Raw genomic sequence first — 21,377 nt, forward strand, 5'->3', positions numbered from 1 at the left:
CCATGAGTGAACAAGCCAGTTCATAGTGTGATATGCTAGCTCAGATACGTAGACTAGAAGTTATGGTTAGACAGGCTGGGATAAATTGCCTCCAAGGAGCTACCCTCTGGTCTCATGTCACCCATAGTAACCTCTCAGTTACATTTCTGAAAGATGCTGTACACCAGCTTTCTCCAGCCACCTGTTGTCTAGCAGAACTTCCCACTGCAGATGGAATAGGCAATCGGTTTTCTTCAGCCCCAGTGATACCAGCTGCCAGTTCATAGAACAAAAAGAAAACATTTGATTTGATTTTAAGTATTTATTAAAAATTGTACCAATTATGAAAAAAAGAGTCCAAGTTGAATTTTAAATAGTCAGAAATAAGAAAAACAGAAAAATCCAGAAGTAAATATTCTGCAAAGGTAACAAAAAAAAAAGGGGGGGGGACTCTTCTGACTTGCCCCTGGTTGAGACAGAACAGTCTGAAGACACGTAACCATAGCTAGATAAAATGCTACATTCGCACTGGGTCTCGGTCCATGGAAAAGGAGGTCTGTGCACTTCAGGCCCATGATGGTAAAAAGATATAATAACAGAAACATCCTGCAAAATGGGAAAATATATAATATATACAATATGAATGAAATCTTTTTGAAAAAACACTTTTAAAAATGATGTGGCAATATTTGCCGCCTTCCCAGTATAATTGGCTATTGCCAAATTACTGTAATTCCTTATTTACAAAATTGAACATGTCAACAACACGTCTTAAATTCTTCTTTCTATACCACTTAAAAGAAATCTGCAGGATATAGTATATAATGTGTGATGGAAAGGCAGAAGAGTATAACAAATGTAGATTAATTATAAATTACTACATCAGAAGGAGAGATTCAAGACACCTTAAGACTGTAGAATGAAGCTTCTTTAGGATTCCATTTTGACAGTTTAAGAAAAATACATTTGACTTAATATTTATATTCAGTATTTTATTGACTTCAATAGACCAGAATATTGGTGGAAAAATGAACTCCTGCTACATTGGGATTACAGCTTTCCCAACTCCCATCTGGAAGTGTCCAATTAAAGAACACTCATTTAAACAATGGTCCTCACTGTGATTTCTGGATTATTTTGTCAACTTTGAGGAGCCACTGTCCTCTGATAAGGAAAATGCTCATGTGCAGAAAGCACAAGGTTCAAATACCTGGTATGCTCAGTTCAAAAGATCTAGCAAAATGATGGGAAAGACTTCACTGTGCCCAGGATCTTAGGGAATAGCTGCTAGTAAAAACATCAACAAAACAAAAACAAATCCCAGTTCTCCATTGTTGGTTTGGACACCCAACCTTGTATCATGTTTCTTACATATTGTTACAAACGGTTCTCACTTATATAGTGAAAAGGCACAATAGATCTACAAAGTTAAGAATGAAGTGACAGTGAGTCTCGGGATTAAAAAAAAAAGTTTACAAATAAAATCTAGATACCAGAAAGACAAGGAAGAATGTGGTTTAGAATTAGGATATAATAGGCTTGATAAAGTCCTGATGGGAACGGGTAAAAAGATTTTGGCTAAATTATATAACTACCTATTAGATGAGGACAGAGCTGAGGATATAACTAAAAACCAAATGAGTGTATGGGAGAAAAATATTTGACACAGCATAAATTTTAATGAATGGGAAGAGGCATGGAATAAAAACTATAAATTGACCAGAGCCGCGACGTATAAGGAAAATCATTACAAAATGCTCCACAGGTGGTATTTAGCCCCTGCTAGGCTAGCAAAGATGTATCCCAACATATACCCAAACTGCTGGAAATGTGGCTATGGTCAGGGCACCTTCTTTCACATGTGGTGGACATGCCCTGAAGCGAAAAGATATTGGAGTAAGATTTGGGGATGGTTACAAGAAATAATTGGAGAAGATATTGAATTGACACCAGAAATATTTCTCCTGGGAATAGTAAAGAGACCTATGGAAAGAAAAAGAATCACCTAATAATACATATAATCACAGCTGCTAGACTGGCCTACGCACAATATTGGAAAGAGAAAGCTCTGCCACCAGAAGAACTTATAATTAGGAAACTACTGGAGTGCGCAGAGATGAGTAAACTAACCCATGAAATAAATGATGATGAGAATTCAGATTATTATACCATGTGGGGAAGGTGGTATGAATGGATGAATGATAAAATGAAAGAAAGAGAAAAAGGTGTGTTAAATAAAAGGAAAAAGTAGCTTAAGTGACACCAGGTATATATCTTCTATATATGTATAAACACTGCGCATCCGATGTTAATAGAAATGTTATTTTATGTATGTGTATAAACTCAATAAAATATTTGAAAAAAAAATAATAAAAAAAGTTGATCATTATTTAAATAACCAAAACTGTGTGAAATAAAGAAAAAACTAACTTGGTTTGGTATGCTGTATCCAGTAAGTACAAAAGGAAAAGACGATCCTTTATTTCTAATAGTCACAAAATGGGTACAATTTTTCAACAGGTCCATTTTTTTCAAGCCCATAACAACGGGGTCCTGCTCTCTGATAGTTACTGAAGGCACAGAAATTCCATCTTTACACAAAACATGCTTCCTTAATTCCTATGACTCCTATAATGATGAAATAGGCAATAATTCTTAACAAAAAAAGCACTTTGAACAAAAAGAGTTATATAAATATTTATAAAACAATATAAACAATTGCCTTACAGGTCGGATAGGCCCATAGCACTGAAAGGGTACCAATGCATCTGGGGAATTACTAGATGGCAGCAAAGAGTTACAGAAAACTCTAACTCCTTCCTGTCGGGCCCAGTATACCAATCATAATCAATATTTTTTTAAATAAACATCCTTACCAAAAAAATTTTTTTACAAACATTGTACACACGGTGATTTTCTTAACAGTATTTAAAAATAGTAATGATCCAATATTCCTTTCCTACTCTTAAACTCATCCTGTATTCTCATTACTCAAAGGTTGAAAATAATCTGAAGGCCTCTAGAAACACACCCCAAAAATTTTTCTATGTCCCCATTACTCCTGGAGGTACAAGCTTCCTACCAGAGAGCATAAGTTGCAATGGAAGCTCATAGAAATAAATCAACAGGACAAAAGGGTAATTACAGTTATTCAGTTGATTTCAATGGAGTTCATTTAAACATTATAAAGTCTCCCTCGCTCCCAAAGTCACATGGCTTTCTATTTGCAGAAATCATCTTCCAAAGTAAATTTCTGAAAAGTTCCTATTTATTTTGCAAATTCATGAAGGGAGGAGGGGGGGGTAACATGGTGGCACATGAGCGCTCATTAATCCAGTTTCACAGTCAGTGAGTTGCAATAACCCAACCAATAAATCTGTCTGGGTTGCCAATGCTTCACCCAACCTCTGTAGCTGTGTCTTTAAGGCAACTCAATTTGAATACATGAGCAGGGATAGTTTTTATGGCAACTTGCCAATTTTTTTCAATCACTGTTAACAGAATACAGCAAAGGCAGTTAAATACTGGTGATCCTATTTGAGGCAACGGGAAAGAGGAACTTACAGCCCACATTTTATTTATAGACATACACAATTATATCCCAATGCACGTGACATATTTGGCCTTTTTTTCTCCTATTGCTGATGAGTAAGAACCAGAAATTTGTAGGAGTTCAGTACTGTTTCAGAAACTTAAAAAATGGTACTGTCATTGTGAAACCCAAAGTAACATTAAGTCATTATTATTATTATTGTGTGTGTGTGTGTGTGTGTGTGTGTGTGTAGGAAATATAAAATTTAATAACTAGAATGACACTGGTTAACAAGAGCTGCCAGAATACCTGAAAAAAAAATCCTCATATCTTGAAAAGCAGATGAAGCTTCTCAGACCATGAAGATAAACAGTGGCTTGTATCCAAATTTAGTCATTAAAAAAAAAAAAGAATTGCTAAAATACAGGCCTCTTTCCCAGGTTCCATCACAATTAATAGCTCTACTCTAAGGAGGGCCAAGTTGGGATCCAACCCACTGTTGCCTGTGAAAGTCTGCAAAACAAAAGTAGCACTTAAAAATCAGTTATAGTTGTAAAGGTTGGCAAATGTTTCTCCTTTCAGGGTATGAAATAGCTGAAAAGTAAGACAGTCTGACTCTTAGATGGAAAATGGACATTTGAATATGTAAAGGACATGTCTGTATTTTTAAGATATAGATCTCAAGCTTCATTTGTTGTTTTAAACTATTAACATATTAAGATGACATGTAATATGATTCTACATAGGCTTACTCAGAAGCAAGACCTTTTACAGCAAAATGGAATTACTTTCAAGTGTACATAGAGTTGAACTTTTGGTTTATTAACTTCATATTTTACCCTCCACTGAAAAATACATTTCTTAATAAATCTCCAACTAATAGTTAAGCATTATATGGTTGTCATTAGAACCAATTATCCCTTTTCCTATTTTACATTAGGTGGTGAAATATGCCACTGATTGATAGGTTGCACCTGAAGTTCTGTTTTTACATGCTGCTGGCTCCAATGTGAAACTAACCCCAATAGAACTGAACACATATTGCCAGATGTTTAAAATATGATATAATGTAATGAACCACAAGACCATCTGCTTTCAGTACACAAAACCAAGCAGGATAGGAGTAAAATAACACATAAACGTAAGCAACCTCACATTTTGTCATAAGCACGCTTATCCAGGGTATTAAAACTCGTGTCTTGAAACAAGGCTTAGAAAATTAGGCTCTCCAGATGTCACAGGACCATGCTCCCAACATTCCTCAGCATTGGTCATGTTAGAAACAGCTGTTCAGCAACATTTGGAAGGCCTCAAGCTACCCATATCTTAAAAGATATGTACTGATTGCGAGATTGTAAATTTAGTGATCTGCCCTGTAAATTCCCACCATATCAGGAGAGAAGGTAGCCACAGAAAACTGGTTCAAATACTTCTCCTATCTGAAATGAAAAGAAAGATGCTGCCTTCATCCCAATTACAGAAAAGTATCTGGAAATGAAACATTAGTTTTATATTAAGGATTGGACAACCATCTCCTCATTTGCAGGATATTTCAGGAGCATAACATGAAGCTTATTTTTGTTCCCTATCCATGAACTCCAGCTTCCAAAGGGTGCTTCCTTGAACCTTGTTTGTTTTTGGTCTCCAGCTCCAGATGTACTATATATAAAAGACCTATTTGCCTACATTCAGGGAGGCGCAGTTGAACAACGCTATCGCTCACTCGTCTATTGGGCAGATTAACAAATACTAGCAAGGATATTGAAGTCCTACTCCAGCGGTCCCATGTCAGATCTCTGGGATATTGAAAGGGGGATATCTGTCTGAAGGTGTGGCAGTGCTGCTGATAAGCATTGTAGACCAAGTTCAGCTAATTTTTTTGTGACCGGGGTCTACTTTTTTTAAAAAAAGAAAGAACCCCCCTCTACAAGGATCTCAGGGCTTGGTGACGACGACATGCATTATAGTTTTCAAGGGCTTTCTTTCAGGTGTTATTTTTCCAAAAATAAAAAGTAGGGGGAAATGCCCTTGATTTCCGGCATTTACCTCCAAATTTTGGCAACATAATTGGGAGAGGATACTGCGGGGAAGGGAACAAGGTGGGACACAGTGGTTCAGTGGCTGAGACACTGAGCTTGTCGATCAGGAGGTCATCAGTTCAGCGGTTTGAATACCTAGCGGTTTGAATCCCTAGTGCCACATAACAGGGTGAGCTCCCGTTACTTATCCCAGCTTCTGCCAACCTGGTAGTTCGAAAGCACGTAAAAAATGCAAGTAGAAAAATGGTGGAGGGAAGGTAACAGCGCTTGGTGCGCCTTTGGTGTTAAATCATGCTGGCCACATGACCATGGAGACGTCTTTGGACAGTGCTGGCTCTTCAGCTTAAAAACTGAGAGGAGCACCACCCCTAGAGCCGGAAATGACTAGCACGCATGTGCGGGGGAACCTTTCCCTTACCTTTCCCTTATGGGGGAGGGGGGGAAATAGGGTTGGGTTGGTGTCTGTGCGGTTAGATTATTTGTTGTTCTTAATCAGTATAAAGGAACTTCCCATGTGCCACATTGCAGTTAGGCAATTTGAGAGGACAGCGCAGTTATAGCAACAATACTTGTGGTGTTTGTAATGACTCCTTTAATTTATCACAGCCAGTTAAATCTACTAATTGTTGTCCATTCTGTTTATAGCCCGTGGGTAATTTATATGAAGCACTGGAATAAATGCATGTCCCATGTCATGGCTCTCTCTGACTTTAGAAAAGCCTCTCCCATCTTTGCATTCTGCAAGACACATCTGATTCTACTTTTTATGTGATTAATGCCTTTCCCAGGCTTTTCTATAGGATGGGATTGTCAGTTTGTGGCCAATCTCCATTACAGCTTCAACTCCTGTTGTATATGTCCTTATTTTGTACCAAATAGTGATTGGAGTTAATTAATTCAAGCTCACTGTTACATGACAACAGTATCCCTGCATATCTGGGGTTTGGTCACAATGCCAGCAGACCACAATTTTAATTCCTCAAAGAACAAAATAAAACCCAAGACCAATGTGTTGAAAGCAAAGTCACAGATACGGTTTTCTATGGGAATGTTAGATCACCCTCTTTGGCTGATTATAACCAAAGCTTGCAAGTAGGTGAAGAGATTAGTAAAGTCTTCAAAAATGGAAATTCCAGCCTTTGGGAACACTGACAAGAACTTGCTGCCAACAGGCTGCTTAAGTTGGCAGAACAAGACAAGCAGATTTGGTACAATAGGAGAACACAATGCCATGGAATAAAGGAAAATCCACACAATTCAAAGAAAACAGCAGCTACATATATAGACACAGAAGTTGCACAACAAAAGCCCAACAGAGGACAATCAGCCAGTGTCCCCAAGGTCTTTATCCTCGGGGTCTTTATCTGAAGACCATTCCTCTATTCTCTTCCCACCTTGGCCTGGCTTTTTGGCAGCTGGAAGTCACCTCAGGCAGTACAGTTTGTTATGATTGCTGTCTCAGTTTCCAAGAACTGCAGCAAAAGCACTATTACTGGAGAGAATGCAGCCAAGGAAAGTTTGATTTAAAAAGGATTAACAAAGAACCAGCTGAATTGAGGAGAAAGAGATAGTAAAAAGAAAATTCCTTTCTTGGTGGAAGCTTTTGCTGTAAAATTGCTTTGCCTCATTTGCAACATTTTACTGAGGTAGTAGTGCTTCAGATAATGTTGCAGGTTATTTGGAAGTCTCCCATGGTCTTTTCTACCATGGTTAAGACTTTCTTTCAGTTGCTAAAGAGCCACTAAGGAGAAAAGGCAACTGTAAACTAGTGGCACAAAGCAACCTCCACCCCAAGCCAAGGACTCTTGCTTCCATTGAATGAAATGATCATGAGAAAAGAGCCCCCTCCCTCCCTAATTAGAGGTTCCCTAATTGATGAACTTTAGACATATGGAAGTGTTCTTTTAGAAAAACTTTAGATGTCCTAAACCAGCCCTGATTTTGTCTATCTATCCATTCAAAAATTAGAGTTCCAAAAACTTGGGACTCATAAGCAACATCAGTTTGTATTATTAATAAGATTCACAGAATTCATTGAGAAGCATCTCATTAAATCAGGGTGGTAGTCCAGTTAGAATACACAAGATAAGGACACCAAATGGTCACAAGAAGCCAAAGGAGGAAAGTAATGATTACATGCTAATTTTCTATTACTAGATATTAAGCAAGTTATTCTGGTTCTACACGATATGAAAAATCTAAAATTCAAATAGGCTTCCCAGGTCCTCATCCAGAAATAGAACACATTAATTATGTCTGGTGGGATGAAGCTAGTATGCCTTATAACCAGTTCAGCCCCATTACAGGTTCTGTTCTTGATTATACACTTAAATAGATACACATTTATTATTACTGTATAACGTTTTAGTATAAACAGACAGTAATCATTGATAATAGTGGAGAGGAGGGAACCAATGTTCAACAATAATAATTCTGATGTATTAGGTTAAAGACGACACAATGTAAAACTCTTAATGGTCCCAATTGGGATTTCTAGTCTTCACACAAAAAGAATTGTGTAGAAGGTAACATGTATGTGCTAACATGCTCTACTTCTCCATCCCATAGTTACTGCTTAGTCCACTGCAGAGAATAATACAATAAAGCTTTGTGCTTCAGATTTCTGCCCTGTGTCCAAACTAATGATGGGTAAATAGGTCATGTGTCAAACAAGGCAATCTAATGCATCTGCTCTCACGGCAGAAGGGCTAAAAACTCCTTATATTGATCAGGAGGAGGAGAAGCATCTAAAGAGGTCACCAAAAATGAAAGTGGCCCATTAAAAAAAAGTTCAAGGAAACAATCTTCCACCTTTATATGCCACGATGCAGTAACGGTCAGCAACATTATTTGTCTGAGTCAATTAAAGGAAGGTGTGGCATAGGAAGATATTGATATGGTTGGGATTGCAAACTTGATTCAGAAACTCTGATTCTTGGAGACACTTCATTTAAGTCACCCTTTCTCAATCTAGTGCCCTCTTGCTGGCTGAGAATCAGTGAACTAAATCTTCAGCACACCTAAATGACACCTGACTTGGGGGAACCTGTCCCAGGTGATCCATTTTCACATCTGCAAATTATAAGCTCTCAGGGAGATGGATTTGGCTTAGATAGATTCCTTTCAAGAGGAGGAAAATAGGAGTCTGGATCCAGCAGGACCTCTCTAAGCAGAGTTCTATTAGGGAGTTCTGGTTCACATCACATCACCTTCTTCACTGTCCTAGAGCCTCACAATTTTCCAGAAGAGATTTTTAGAGGAATCAGAAATCACCTATTCATTCTACCAGGAGGAATTCTCCATTAAACCAGAACCTACTATAGAAGAAATCTGTTCTTTTTGTAGAGATCAAAAGTTGGATTCAGTCCAGGATTCTAAGCAGCAAGTTTTCAACTCACTACAGAAATGCTGAAAAATAGCCTACAGTTCCATAATTAGGCCAGATGGAGCAAAGACTCTCTTAGCGAAGGCACAGTGGCAAAACTGGAAGGAAATCTAGCACAGAGACAAATGTCTGAGACTAAGTTGCTTGCTAAACTCTAAAATCCCTCTCCTGAAAATATGAAACTAAAAATGTAAAACTTTGGAATAAAAATTTGTCTGAACTAATTTGTTCCTTCACACTGAGAAATATTTAAACAATACGGATACTGTTAATTCATGTTGTTTTTATTTTCTTAAAATCAATATATAAAAAGGCCATAATGTTAGAGATGCTCTCATTTCAGCTATTTTGGGAAAAATTGCTAAACACACAATCACCCAACTCCATTCCTGTGTTAGTCCATTTTCTTAGTCCTCAAAATACAAAGAAGTACAAACTAACCAAATTGGCTAGATCTGCGCAACATGCTAAAGCCATGAGGGCGAAACCACAAATCCACTTAATATTAACCAAACTGTATGACGGCTGATTCTAAATCTTAAAAACACCTAGAGTAGGAATGCTGCCTCTTAAGATAGTGGGAAAGTATTGCTACGTAGTTCAGAATAGCAAATGTCTTCAGGAGAGCACTTTGGAAGGTACAGTATGTCGCTTGCAAAAATATAGCCAAATCTTTGCATAACCAGCCTTCTAATTAATCTTGTGTCTCACCTGCCCTAAGACTGAAAAGTCCAGAAGCTTGAAACCAGAGTGCAAAGCCCCTTTCAAAATCTTCTGGATTGATGTCCCTCTACCTATGGCCAGGCAAGAAAAAGCATTCCCCTTCTTTCCTGCAATGTATCTGATTTTCTTGTTTTCCCAATAAAAACTTTACTTCCATTTTTTTTTTTAAATGGCAAAAGAAAAATATGTAATATGGGGCATTCAGTAGTTTGTGGCTCCATCTCTGATACTGAATATGATCATAATGAGTTTAATGTAAAATTAAGGCACTTTTCTCTGCTAAATTAAACGAATTCTGTTGGATGTTTAGACTTAGAAAAGAGAGAAACCCAGATAGCTGAATGAGTTCTTCTGTAATTTTAGCGGCTTACGCCAACTGGATCCCCCCAAAAAGAGGATTTTCCTTTCCTTGTCCTGCCCAATGATTCCAATGGGAAGGAAAAGGATGGTACAAGCTCCAGGCTGCCATGAATCCTACCCACTTTAGAGGCATGTTGCAGTGGAAAACAGGGTCTCTACTAACACGCCCCCCCACCCCCACCCCAATCTTCACAGTACCAACTGCAGAAAGTTTGCAGCTTTAGGGAAGGTCCTTGTAAGGCTGGATTTCTCTCTCCAAGGACAAACCTTTCTTTCTCTCCTTAGGGAAGGAAAGCTAAGAAATCCTATAGGTTGGGTAACGGCTTATTTTATTACTATAAGGATTACAGCTTTAGAGTAGTAAAGAAAGTTACATTTGATAAGGAAGTACTGCATTTTTCTTGAGTTAAAAGATAGGAGGGGAGCCTATATGTTCCTGAGCGTAATGATTGGGTGTTATTATTCAAGACTCACTCCTTGTTTACACCAGTATCTCCAGTATTTAAAAGGTTAGGATTCAGTTGTACATATTCTATATGCTGTTTCACAGTTGCTTGTTAACAGAGTTTCTTTGAAGTTTACTTATCAGGAATCTGGTAGTTGCCCCGAACCTCGATCCTAGAATATCCACCAACAGTCCATCACCAACTCTTCCAAAGCTTCCTTACATTAGCTCCTCCTTGCACCTTGATTATAAGCCAGACAATTTGGGAAGATCTTTCTTCAACAGTGTTGGACCAAAGCTCCCCACTACAGAAGACAAGGGAGTCAGAAGGCGAGTCCATTGAAAACAAGTCTTTTGTACAACAACAAGCACCCTCAGGTCCACAGGAACCTTACATCTGTCCAGTGGCACACGCATTTGTAACCTGGGTTTGTTCGGTGCTCCCAGCAGACTGGATGGAACCTGGAAGAGGCAGGGCAGGTTTCACCTCTGACCCACACGTTGTCTGTTGGCTTCCACGTTCAAGGCAAAGTTATGGAGGAAGAGAAGGATCTGCCACCAGACCTGATTTCGGTTCTGCTGGTGCTGTTAAAAAAAAAAAAGGGGGGGGGGAAGGGGGTCTCAACAAGATTACTCACGTAAAATGTTAAAGCCACCATTCAAAAGCTTAATCTGTCCCAATAAAAACTAAGCTATATTTTTTAAGAACAGGCACTTTTTAACCCAGCAATATTACACATATAAAGGGAAAAAACCGCATTGGCCCCAGGGTATGTGTGTGTGAGACTAGTAGTAGTTTCTCCACGAATAATTGTTGCTCCAATATTATGAAAGAAAGAAGTAGACCCTTTATGTATTGTGCACAAAAGGATTAACCCCTCCCTTTTTTTCCTTTTTTTTTTTTTGCAGGATTCTGCAGAGTTTAGCCAAGTGCTGTTTTTAATCAGATTGGCTTCTGAGTGTCTCATAGCCCAGCTGCAAGAACAAACAACTTCTCCCCCCCCTTTTTTTTTCCTAAAGGAGAGTGCCCCCCTCTTCCAGCAAACACAGGAGAGGGGAGGGAAAGGAGAGGGGAGAAGAGAAGTGTAGCTGGTGATCCATCTGTAAGTGATTTGACACTGTGAAGGTCAAAGGGTTAATCTTCAATTTAAACCACACTGCTGAGACAGCAAAACTGATTTTATCCAGTACAAGAAAACACACTCCTATACACACACACACACACACACACACACGCTCCCCCCACCACACTTTGCTTCCCAACATCTCCAAGATAATACTGCCCTTTTTTTTAATAGCTCCTTTTGACAGTAAGCCATAAATAATCAGTCTTGGAGCCCTTTCTTACTGACTGGAGCCAATTAAACCTTAAGCAAGAACACACTTGAAAACAAAACCCAACCAAAAAAAAAAAAACAACACTAGGGGTTATTTCAGGTCCCCATTATCAAGCAACACATTTTAAAGCTTGACTGGGGGTGGGGAGGCTTCAAATTCTTAACTTTGCTACCTTGAGATAGGGCTAGCGAGAGCTTAGCTTTCATCAAGTGTCACAACCCAAGCTTTGTACGATGCAGGCCTTTTGTCGAAAGACAGAGGCATCATTGATATGACGAGCTAGATCTAGAGATCCAGCAAGCAGAGTCCCATGCACATTATGTCAAAGAGGCCATTTTCTCCCACCTTCCCTTTAATGACCCCCTCTACCCCACCCCCCAAAAAAATTGCTCCAGAAAATTGGCAGCCCTCCAGCAGAGCGTGGAAAGTGGCTCAGAAGAGCTGCTGGAGAGAGGAGAATCAAGGAATTGGTGTTTGATGTTTGCCACTTTGCCTTCATACATCAGCAAGAGTCCTGCTAGATTAGAAGTCTCCTCCACGAATGGATCTACTTGTGGAAGAAGAATTGAAGCCATGAACATTGTTTTGTAAGATTACACTTTTTAGAAGTAGGGTACAGGCCTTGCGTTTTGGAATGCTGCAGGGATTTAGAGAAATTATCCTTTATAATAATCTCTGGCAATTCCAGAATTGTTTTGTCTGCATGAGCCACGGAGTCTACCTCAACCAGAAGCCAGACCTCAGTCTTTTTTCATCCCATAGTGCCATCTTTCTTAATAATCTAATAGCAACTGATACCATCAACATAACCTTCACAGCTCACAAACCATAGAAAACTAAAAATCAATACAGGTATTCCTCATTTTAGTGACCATAATTGGGACCAGATGTTCTGTTATCAAACTAAGTTACTTTGCACTTGAGTCAGAAGTACCAAGGTGCTTCCAGATTGAAAGGATTAGCCAGTGACATCACTGATGTCCTGGGGACATCCAGTTGGGGGTTCCTTTCATGTCCTTGGCAAGAGCTGGAATGAAGGACAAGAGCTCAACTTCTCCTCACTGCAGCTCTCAGGTCTCAAACACAGGATTGCTAATCTCCTGCCCAGGGTTCCAACCACTTGAGCCACCGTGCTCCAGCTAAGTGGCTGCTAAGTGGGAAACCACATGATAGTGCTTTTCTTTTCCCCACTTCCCCCCCCCCCTCCACTTTGGGATGCTCACTCCAGTGCTAGGTGCTGGGATAATTAGCAAGAAGGGAATTAATGTTTGTATTTAAATTCATTGGAGAAAAAGGGGTTACAAGAGAGTAAGAAAGCATGCAATGAGGAAAATTCATTGGGAGCAATGTGTTGGCACCCATAGTCCAAGCTTGTTACTCACACAGCCTGGTGTATTCCTCACTGTACGCCTGCTTATTCTCTTTAATCTCTTCCTCTCCAATCTCAGCAAGGCAGCTGAGGAGAATAAAACAACAGGTCAACAGTACATAAAGTATGGACTATGATAATGATCATGTGACTGAGCAACGCTGCTAAGCTTGCCAATGAGTTGTTAAATTATTTTTTCAGTATTGTCATTAACTTCAAATGGTTGTTTAACAAAGCAGTAAGAGAAGTCTACCTGTACGGAAAATTCCCAGCACCCCCAACTTCCGTACATCTCTACAAATCCACAAACAAACAAATCTTTCTGGGCTCCAGACTTATACTTGTGAGAAAACCAGGCTGTCCCAGCTTTTGGAAGGCTAGGAGCCTGCCAGACCTCAGTGGGGTATTTAAAGGACAGAGACAGCTACTTAGAAAGCATATTGCCTAGGTACCATTAGATCAGGAGTCTCCAACGTTGGCAACTTTAAGACTTGTGGACTTCAATTCCCAGAGTTCTGGAAGTTAAAGTCCACAAGTCTTAAAGTTGCCAATGTTGGAGACCCCTGCACTAGATGGCAACATTTGAGGGAAGGGATCTGAGGACAACCACCCTATCACACCTAGTGGAATGGGCGGATACTGTCAAGGAGAGGTGATCTCACAGATAATCTGGCCCTGGGGCATTTAGGTCTTTAAAGATGGTAACCAGCACCTTGAATACCGTATTTCTCCAAAAATAAGACGCTGTCTTATATCTTTTTGAACCCCCAAATAAGCTTGGCCTTATTTTCAGGGTTGTCTTATTATTTTGGGGTACGTGGAGCAGGACGGGGCTCCTCTTGCCATCTTACCTGATTTCTAGCTCTGTCCCCCTAACCCTAACCAGAGGAAATGCGGGGACCAGCTGCACATGCGTTTAAATATTTTCAGGGAGGGCTTATTTTCGGGGGGGGGCTTATTTTAGTGCATGCGCTCAAAAGCCCGATTGATCTTATTATCAGGGGATGTCTTATTTAAGAGGAAACAGGGTATGTGGGCCACCACATTCTGCCTTAGTTGTAATTTGTGTGGTCTTTTAAGAGCAGCCCTGGGAAGAGTGTGTTGCAGTAATGTAGCCAGGAGGGGACTTGTGAGCAAGGCCTCCTGTTCAGGAATGGGCGCAATTGGTGCACAAGATGAAGCTGTGCAAAGACCCTCTGGGCCATAGCTTCCAGGTGCTCCTTGAGCAGGATCCCAAGTCCAGGAACATATCCAAATTGTGCACCAGCAAGAGTCAAAGATGATACTTCAGCGGAACCAAGAGGATCAAAAAACCAGAACCACTCTGCCTTTCTAGGTTGAGTTTTTTTTTTTTTAATTTGATTTATATGCCGCCCTTCTCCGGAGACTCAGGGTGGCTTACAATGTGCTAAGCAATAGCCTTCATCCTTTTGTATATTTATACAAAGTCAGCTTATTGCCCCCACAAACTGGGTCCTCATTTTACCTACCTTAGAAAGGATGGAAGGCTGAGTCAACCTTGAGCCTGGCAAGATTCGAACCTACAGTAATTGCAGGCAGTTGGTCTTAATAACAGGGTGCTTTAGACCACTGTACTACCAAGCCAATTCATCCTCATCCAAATGCTTATAGCCCCCAGGTGCTGATAGCTTCAGTTGGCCAGCATCACCTGGCCAGCTTGGGGTACAGAGGTGGTATTCAGCAGGTTCTGACCAGTTCTGGAGAACCGGTAGCGGAAATTTTGAGTACTTCAGAGAACCGATAAATACCACCTCTGCCTGGCCTCACCCCATCTATTCTCTGCCTCCCGAGTCCCAGCTGATCAGGAGGAAATGGGGATTTTGCAGTAAACTTTCCCTGGAGTGGGGAAGGAATGGAAATTTTACAGTATCCTTCCCCTGCTACGCCCACCAAGCCACGCCATGCCCACCAAGCCACGCCCACAGAACCGGTAGTAAAAATTTTTGAATCCCACCACTGTTGGGGTAGAAATGTACAACACATATCATCAGCATACTGATGATCGTTCAACCATCTGCAAGGATATTGACCAATTATTTTTATTTAAGGTGTTCAGAATGAATGGTAATTCTGTATGAAACACCTACTAGGCTGTTTTAAAAATATTTTATTTATTGATTTAATTCATACACTACCCATCTCACTCTGAAAAGCGACTCTATTTATAGAAATCTAAAATACTTTAATTCCATCACTTTAATGCCATCTGGTGTGATAAATTACATATTTCAAAAATATGAGTTTGTATCCTCTGAGTGGATATCACAAATTTATTTGGCTCATTTGTTGTTTTTCACAAATCATGCTATTTTTACCTGGAAACTGGTAGCCAAGTTTCTAAAGGACACTAGAATCAGTGTTCATCCTATAGTGCTTATTGCAATGGCACAAAATGAAACTCTCAGTGACAAAGCAGGAAATCAAGAGCACTCCATCAACAGAATGCAAATAAGTATGCTATATGACACAAATGTAACACTCACAGCTGCATAATTTGAAAAGTAGTTTTGCCTGCCTGTCTGTTCTGCCCCAGCTCCGGATTCCCAAGGATTGTGACACACACCAACGGTCCTTATCAAAGTTATAACGTACCAAGAATAAACAAAGTCCGGCAAAGGTTGGCAACCAGCCCAGAAAACAAGATACGATAAGACACTCACTCTCCAAAATGCTCTGTAATAATTACACGTTGTTTCCAGCAAGAAATTACTAACTGCGTGCGACTTAAATAGGCTAAGGGAGTGGCCAATTATCCTCAAACCTTACTCTCGAGGAGACCTCCTCCTCCTGAGTAGCCACTCCTGCCTTTTGGCAGCCCTGCGTGCTCGAGCATTGAGGAGAGGCTCCTCCACTTCGCTCTCTCCACTTGTAGGAGCCTCTGGAGGTTCTGAAGGCCCTGGCTGAGTCTCTGCCTCTGGCACCACATCCTCGTCGTGGGGATCAGCCATGATCTGCGCAGGCCGCTGGCAGGCCACAACACTGTCAGATATATGGAGTAGGCATACTCTGCTGCCACAGAACAGATTAAATGTTAGGTAAAGCAAAGAAATCACTCACATTCCCCAGAGTAACAAATGAACAAATATATTCCAGATGGCAAAAGAATCTGGTAACCAATGGGTGGAATAAAGGGAAGGAAAAGTCCCCATAGTGGCCTTTAAGTATCTGGAAAATGACTAGGTTAACCTTGTAATTCTCCGTTCTTGTTATTAAAACATGTACAGATGAGAATATTGATTTAGTAGCACAGACGAAAACTTGCCATTATGCTAATGGATCTTCAATTTTTAATCTTCCAAAGCCAACATGGAAGGAAAAGTGAGAACTTCTTTTAAGAGGCTGAAAAGTCATGTGTTACACAAAAATCGTAACGTGGTTCTTTATGTGATACCTGATAATTATTTTAGGAAGAATGCCACTAACCATTCCAGGGCAATGTAGTGTGAATCAGGAAGAACCAAAGGGGAAGAAGCCTAGCTTCATTAGCCAAAAGAGATGTTTGTGCAGAATCTATACGATGGAGACTCTCTGAGCCGTTTGAAGAAATATTTAGTGAAAAGGACTCCTAGTACTTGCTGCGGTTCACCATTACACCTGATAGCAAGAGAGTGCAATAACAAGACCTGGTTGACCTTGCTTTGGAAGAGACAACTGCTGTGTCTCGCCCCTCCCGCCACATTTACCCAGGTTCACAGCATCTCGACTTGTGTAAGTTAAATGGCTTGTTTAGTTCCCTTTTCCATTTGCAAAAACAGAAAAAAAGGAAGTGCACGAACTCAGTGCTATTATTGCAAGCCGTAGCATTTCAAGTTAAACTGCCAAGTAGAAGAAATTTGGTTGTTTTGTTTTTTTTTAATAGTTTAAATCAGGGTTTCCCAACTTTTGTATCTTTAAGACATGTGGACTTCAACTCCCAGACTTCTGTTGTCTTAAAAGTTGTCAAGTTGTCTGGTTTAAATTGTGGAATGTGTTCACCTCTGGTGCAGGTGAATCCACTCTTATTCTCAGAATAAGGACATGAAAAGGAGGACAGCAAGAAAGTAACCATATTTTATTGGCTCAGGGAATGCCACCAAGGGCCAAAGGGAAGATCTTATGAAAACAATTTTTATGCTTGCAACCTACCAGATAGTTTTGCTACTGACCATGAGCCCTGGGAATCTCAGGCAGGATTGACAATGGCTTTCTTCTATCAAAAGCATATCGAAGGAGGGAATTATGGTAGACTCAACACTCTCTGGCAATTCTGTTTGGCTCCCTACAAGCTCAGCATTCACAGCCATCTTCTGGAACACCCAGAGGAACTCTCCCATCCCCCTAATTTATTAATTTATTATTTTGTTTTTTTAACATCAAGTGTCTGGAATGCAAAGCTCCATACCTTTTCTGTCTCTTCCCTCTTTCTTCAGCCCTGCCTTGTATGATTCCCCTCTGGTCCAGAGACCATTACTGGATGGAACCAGTGGTGGGATACAATTTTTTTTTACTACCGGTTCTGTGGATATGGCTTGGTGGGCGTGGCAGGGAAAGGGTACTGTAAAATCTCCATTCCCTCTCCACTCCAGGGGAAGGTTACTGCAAAATCCCCATTTCCTCCCAATCAGCTGGGACTCAGGAGGCAGAGAATAGATGGGGACGGGGCCAGTCAGAGGTAGTATTTACCGGTTCTCCGAAGTACTCAAAATTTCCGCTACCGGTTCTCCAGAACTGGTCAGAACCTGCTGAATACCACCTCTAGATGGAACAGATGCAAAGAGAACATCTGGAAGTTTGTGACATGCTTATTGTAAGCACATCTAGCCAGTTAAAATTTTTGTGCTTTTTTTTTTAATTGGAAAAAAAAGAAAAGAAAAGAAGTTGACCACTACTTGATAAATTTAAGGAACTAAATTTCTGTGTGTATGTTTCTGGTGTTTCTGGTTTGGATATCTAAGATATTTTAGCCTTAATGTTTCTGAGCTGGGATTGGAATACAACTCTGAGCATCATCAGTTTTCCCTGTTTTGCTATGAATGCTGAAGTTCAGAGTCAAACTCAAACTGATGCAGTTTCTAGCACATCCCAATGCCCTTTTTAACTAGGCAGATCTTGATTCTGGCCATGTTGTGATGCCGTGCCACCCATGACAATTTTTTGCAGGCCCTCAAACGCTGAGAACTTCTCCTCTCATAACACTTTTTCTCTAATCACATATGACTTTGAAGCAGAAAAGTAATGTTCTGGAAAGTGCAAGTATATTCACATAATCTCTTTCCATCTAGTTACTTTCTATCTATTTCACTTCTGTTTTCAATATACTAACTCTCTCTGTTATTTTAAGCATTCATGTTTTGTTTTGTGTTTTTAGTTGGCATTGATAACTATCCTACCTTATGAAAGTACTTATAATCATGTTTTAAATAAGTTTTTAAAAATCTTTACTTAAAATCTCGCTTCTTCCTCAGTAAAGCACAAGAGACGAAGGGGAGCCTTTTTCTTAAAATCAAAATGGGGTGTGTCCTTTTAGCTAGATTTCTTGCAAATTCTTTCAGGTTTTCTTCTCAAAATTCTGAACGTTACAATACTTACATATTGTCCAACTCAACCAATATTAACATTTATCCTTCCCTGTTCAGCTACTTCCCCTCAGTTTCTTTCAATTTCCCCTCTTTTCTCCCCAGTGCACTGCCCCTTCCCCTCCCTCCCCTTATCTCCATCCTGCCATTGTTTCCTCAGCCTTAACTATTTCTGTTGAAAGGAGGAGAATATGTATGTGCATAACTGAGTTTTTGTGTCTCTGTGCAAGAGTGTGGGGATCAAATAAGATTTTTTTTACTGTAGAGGAATTAATGTTAATAGTTAAGAATCCGATATTAATACTGAATTAATACAAGTAGTTCTTGAGTTACAACTACAATTGAACCCAAAATTAATATTGCTAAGTGAAACATTTGTTAAGTGAGTTTTGCCCCATTTTATGACTTTTCTTGTCACAGTTATTAAGTGAATCATTGCAGTCATTCCGTAACACAGTCATTAAGTGAATCTCAATTCCCCATTGACTTTGTTTGACAGGTCACAAAAGCTGATCACATGACCTTACAACTGTCATAAATATGAACTAGTTGCCAAATCATCTGAATTTGGACCATGTGACCCTGGGGATGCTGCAACGATTGTAAGTGTGAAAAATGGTCAGAAGTCATTTTTTTCAGTGCCATTGTAACTTCGAACAGTCAACTAAATAAACTGTTGTAGGTCAAGAACTACCTGTATCGAATGGGGGATTATTTTGAATTCATTGTCCCAGTTCATTGTCTTTTCAGATAGCTGTAGTAGTCACTCTTGGAGGAGTTTTTCAATTTTTAATAAAATAGTCAATCAGAAGAAAACATTCAGGGATCAATCACCATTTTGTACAAATGCCTTAGACCAGTGTTTCTCAACCTTGGTAGCTTCAATTCCCAGAATTCCCAGCAAAAGCCCAGGCTGAGATACATTGCCTTAGGCAAGCACAGTTTGAGGTTAATACAGCTGTTCTACTAGTTGGTCAACAGACAAAAACTGATACCAAAGGACTTTCCTTTGATGGTAAACAGACTGGATGGCTATCCATCAGGGATGCTGCAGAAACAGATTCGTGTACTAGACAAAAGGTTGAGTTAGATGATATCTCAGATGCCTTCCAACCCTTAGACACAATGATACTATGAAATAGAAACAGCACAACATTGAACAAGAATAAGATGCTTGATAGTGGAATTATTCTAATCCAATTTGGGTTTGGCCCAAACACAACTCTCTCTCTAATTGACATCAACTGTAGAAACAAATGCCAGAGATGAAGATAAGAGTGAGAAGAAGTCAGCAGCTACTGAAACGGGAATGTGGGGAAAAGATGGAGGTGAAGCAGAAGTAGATCAAACAAACATGGAACAGAAAAAAAAACACACAACACAGCTTTCCCCTAACCTGGTGTCCTTTCTGGCATGGGCAACCGTTGGAGACAAATGGGAGCGCTATTCACAACATATCTGGAGACTGCCAGGTTATGAATGGCTGCTGCAGACCCCCAATGGTCCAGAGCAGGTGCTAGGAAGACAAAGAGCAGCTGAAGTTGGATGCTAATATGAGATTTCTGGGAGGAGAAAAGATAAAGCACCAGCAGGGATAAAAGCAAGAGTCCATGTTGTTGACAAGAGACAGGAAATAATTTTAAAGGCAGGGATCATGATCTTTACAAGATGGGGAGTCAATACCAGGAAAAGGCACTTTCACAAATATTTTCATTGGCAGATCTATAAACAAATCCACACTTTACACATCATCATGGTACAGAAATATTGGATCTGCTTCAAGAAGAAGCAACAAAGTGTGAAGGACTAGTGTCAGCTCCGTGCCCACAAACTAATGAAATACACTCTCTCTCTGCATTCCCTCCAGTTGCCTCTCCTTTGCACATTTTTACCACAGTTCACTTTCTTTTTGTTTTGTAATATTTTATAATATTCACATTTTGCCATTGCCACAATTTGACATTGTGTTGGAAGTTGTTTTTGTTTTCCCTGCAAGGACCAAATTGTTAGAGAAACATATTTTATTCATAACCACTCTGTTTAAAGCATGAGCAAAAGTATCCTCCTGCTTCTAATCTTTTAAGAAGTTTTAAAAGAAATCTGTCTTTCTCGAAGCATACGGAGAGATATGCAGCTCAAAACTTCAGAATGAGACAGCTAACAAAACCAAAAACCCCTAAAAATAAAAAATATAAATAATTAGTATTAATGTTGAGATAATGCTGAGAAAATCTTTGGAAAGGTGCCTGCTAGATAGAAACAGACAAAGGCCAGCAGTCAGGTGTAACAATGAAGTCTCTATTAATTCAGGCTCTTTGTCAGCAGTTATGATGACTCAGTTACTAAATCTAGAAAATGATTTAAACAGTGCTGGCTGCAGAGAAATTCCTGTTAATTCCTCCTACCTTTCTCACGCATAGTTATACATATAAGAATGCCCCGAACCACGTTTTCCCTATGCCTAATTAAAACAAAAAACTTGCCAGCAGTCACAAATGAGACAATTTTTAATGATTGTGACTTGCTCCGAGGCAAAGTCCTTTCTCATAATTCCTTGGAGTTGTGTTGCATCATACAAACTAATCAGAATTAGTAAAGGCAACTTTTTAAAAGGGGATAGTGTGGGAGGCA

At 39.7% G+C, this 21,377-nt stretch overlaps 1 protein-coding gene across 4 annotated transcripts in view; it reads right to left on the reverse strand.

Moving 5' to 3' along the window:
• Positions 1-286: 286 nt before the first annotated feature.
• Positions 287-21,377, reverse strand: part of BMF (Bcl2 modifying factor) — a 49,621-nt gene continuing 28,530 nt past the window's right edge. For 2 of the 4 annotated variants that reach the window (XM_034417880.3, XM_087875576.1), the window contains exon 4: positions 287-11,048. In XM_034417880.3, the coding sequence (XP_034273771.1) occupies positions 10,947-11,048 (102 nt within the window). In that variant the 3' untranslated portion in view covers positions 287-10,946. Of the gene's footprint in view, positions 11,049-13,183; positions 13,258-21,377 lie in introns of those variants that run through there. The other 2 variants (XM_087875567.1, XM_060687463.2) reach the window with 2 other exon arrangements.

Source organism: Pantherophis guttatus, chromosome 1, assembly GCF_059756535.1.
Source record: "Pantherophis guttatus breed Tessera chromosome 1, ASM5975653v1, whole genome shotgun sequence".
Classification (NCBI taxonomy): domain Eukaryota; kingdom Metazoa; phylum Chordata; class Lepidosauria; order Squamata; family Colubridae; genus Pantherophis; species Pantherophis guttatus.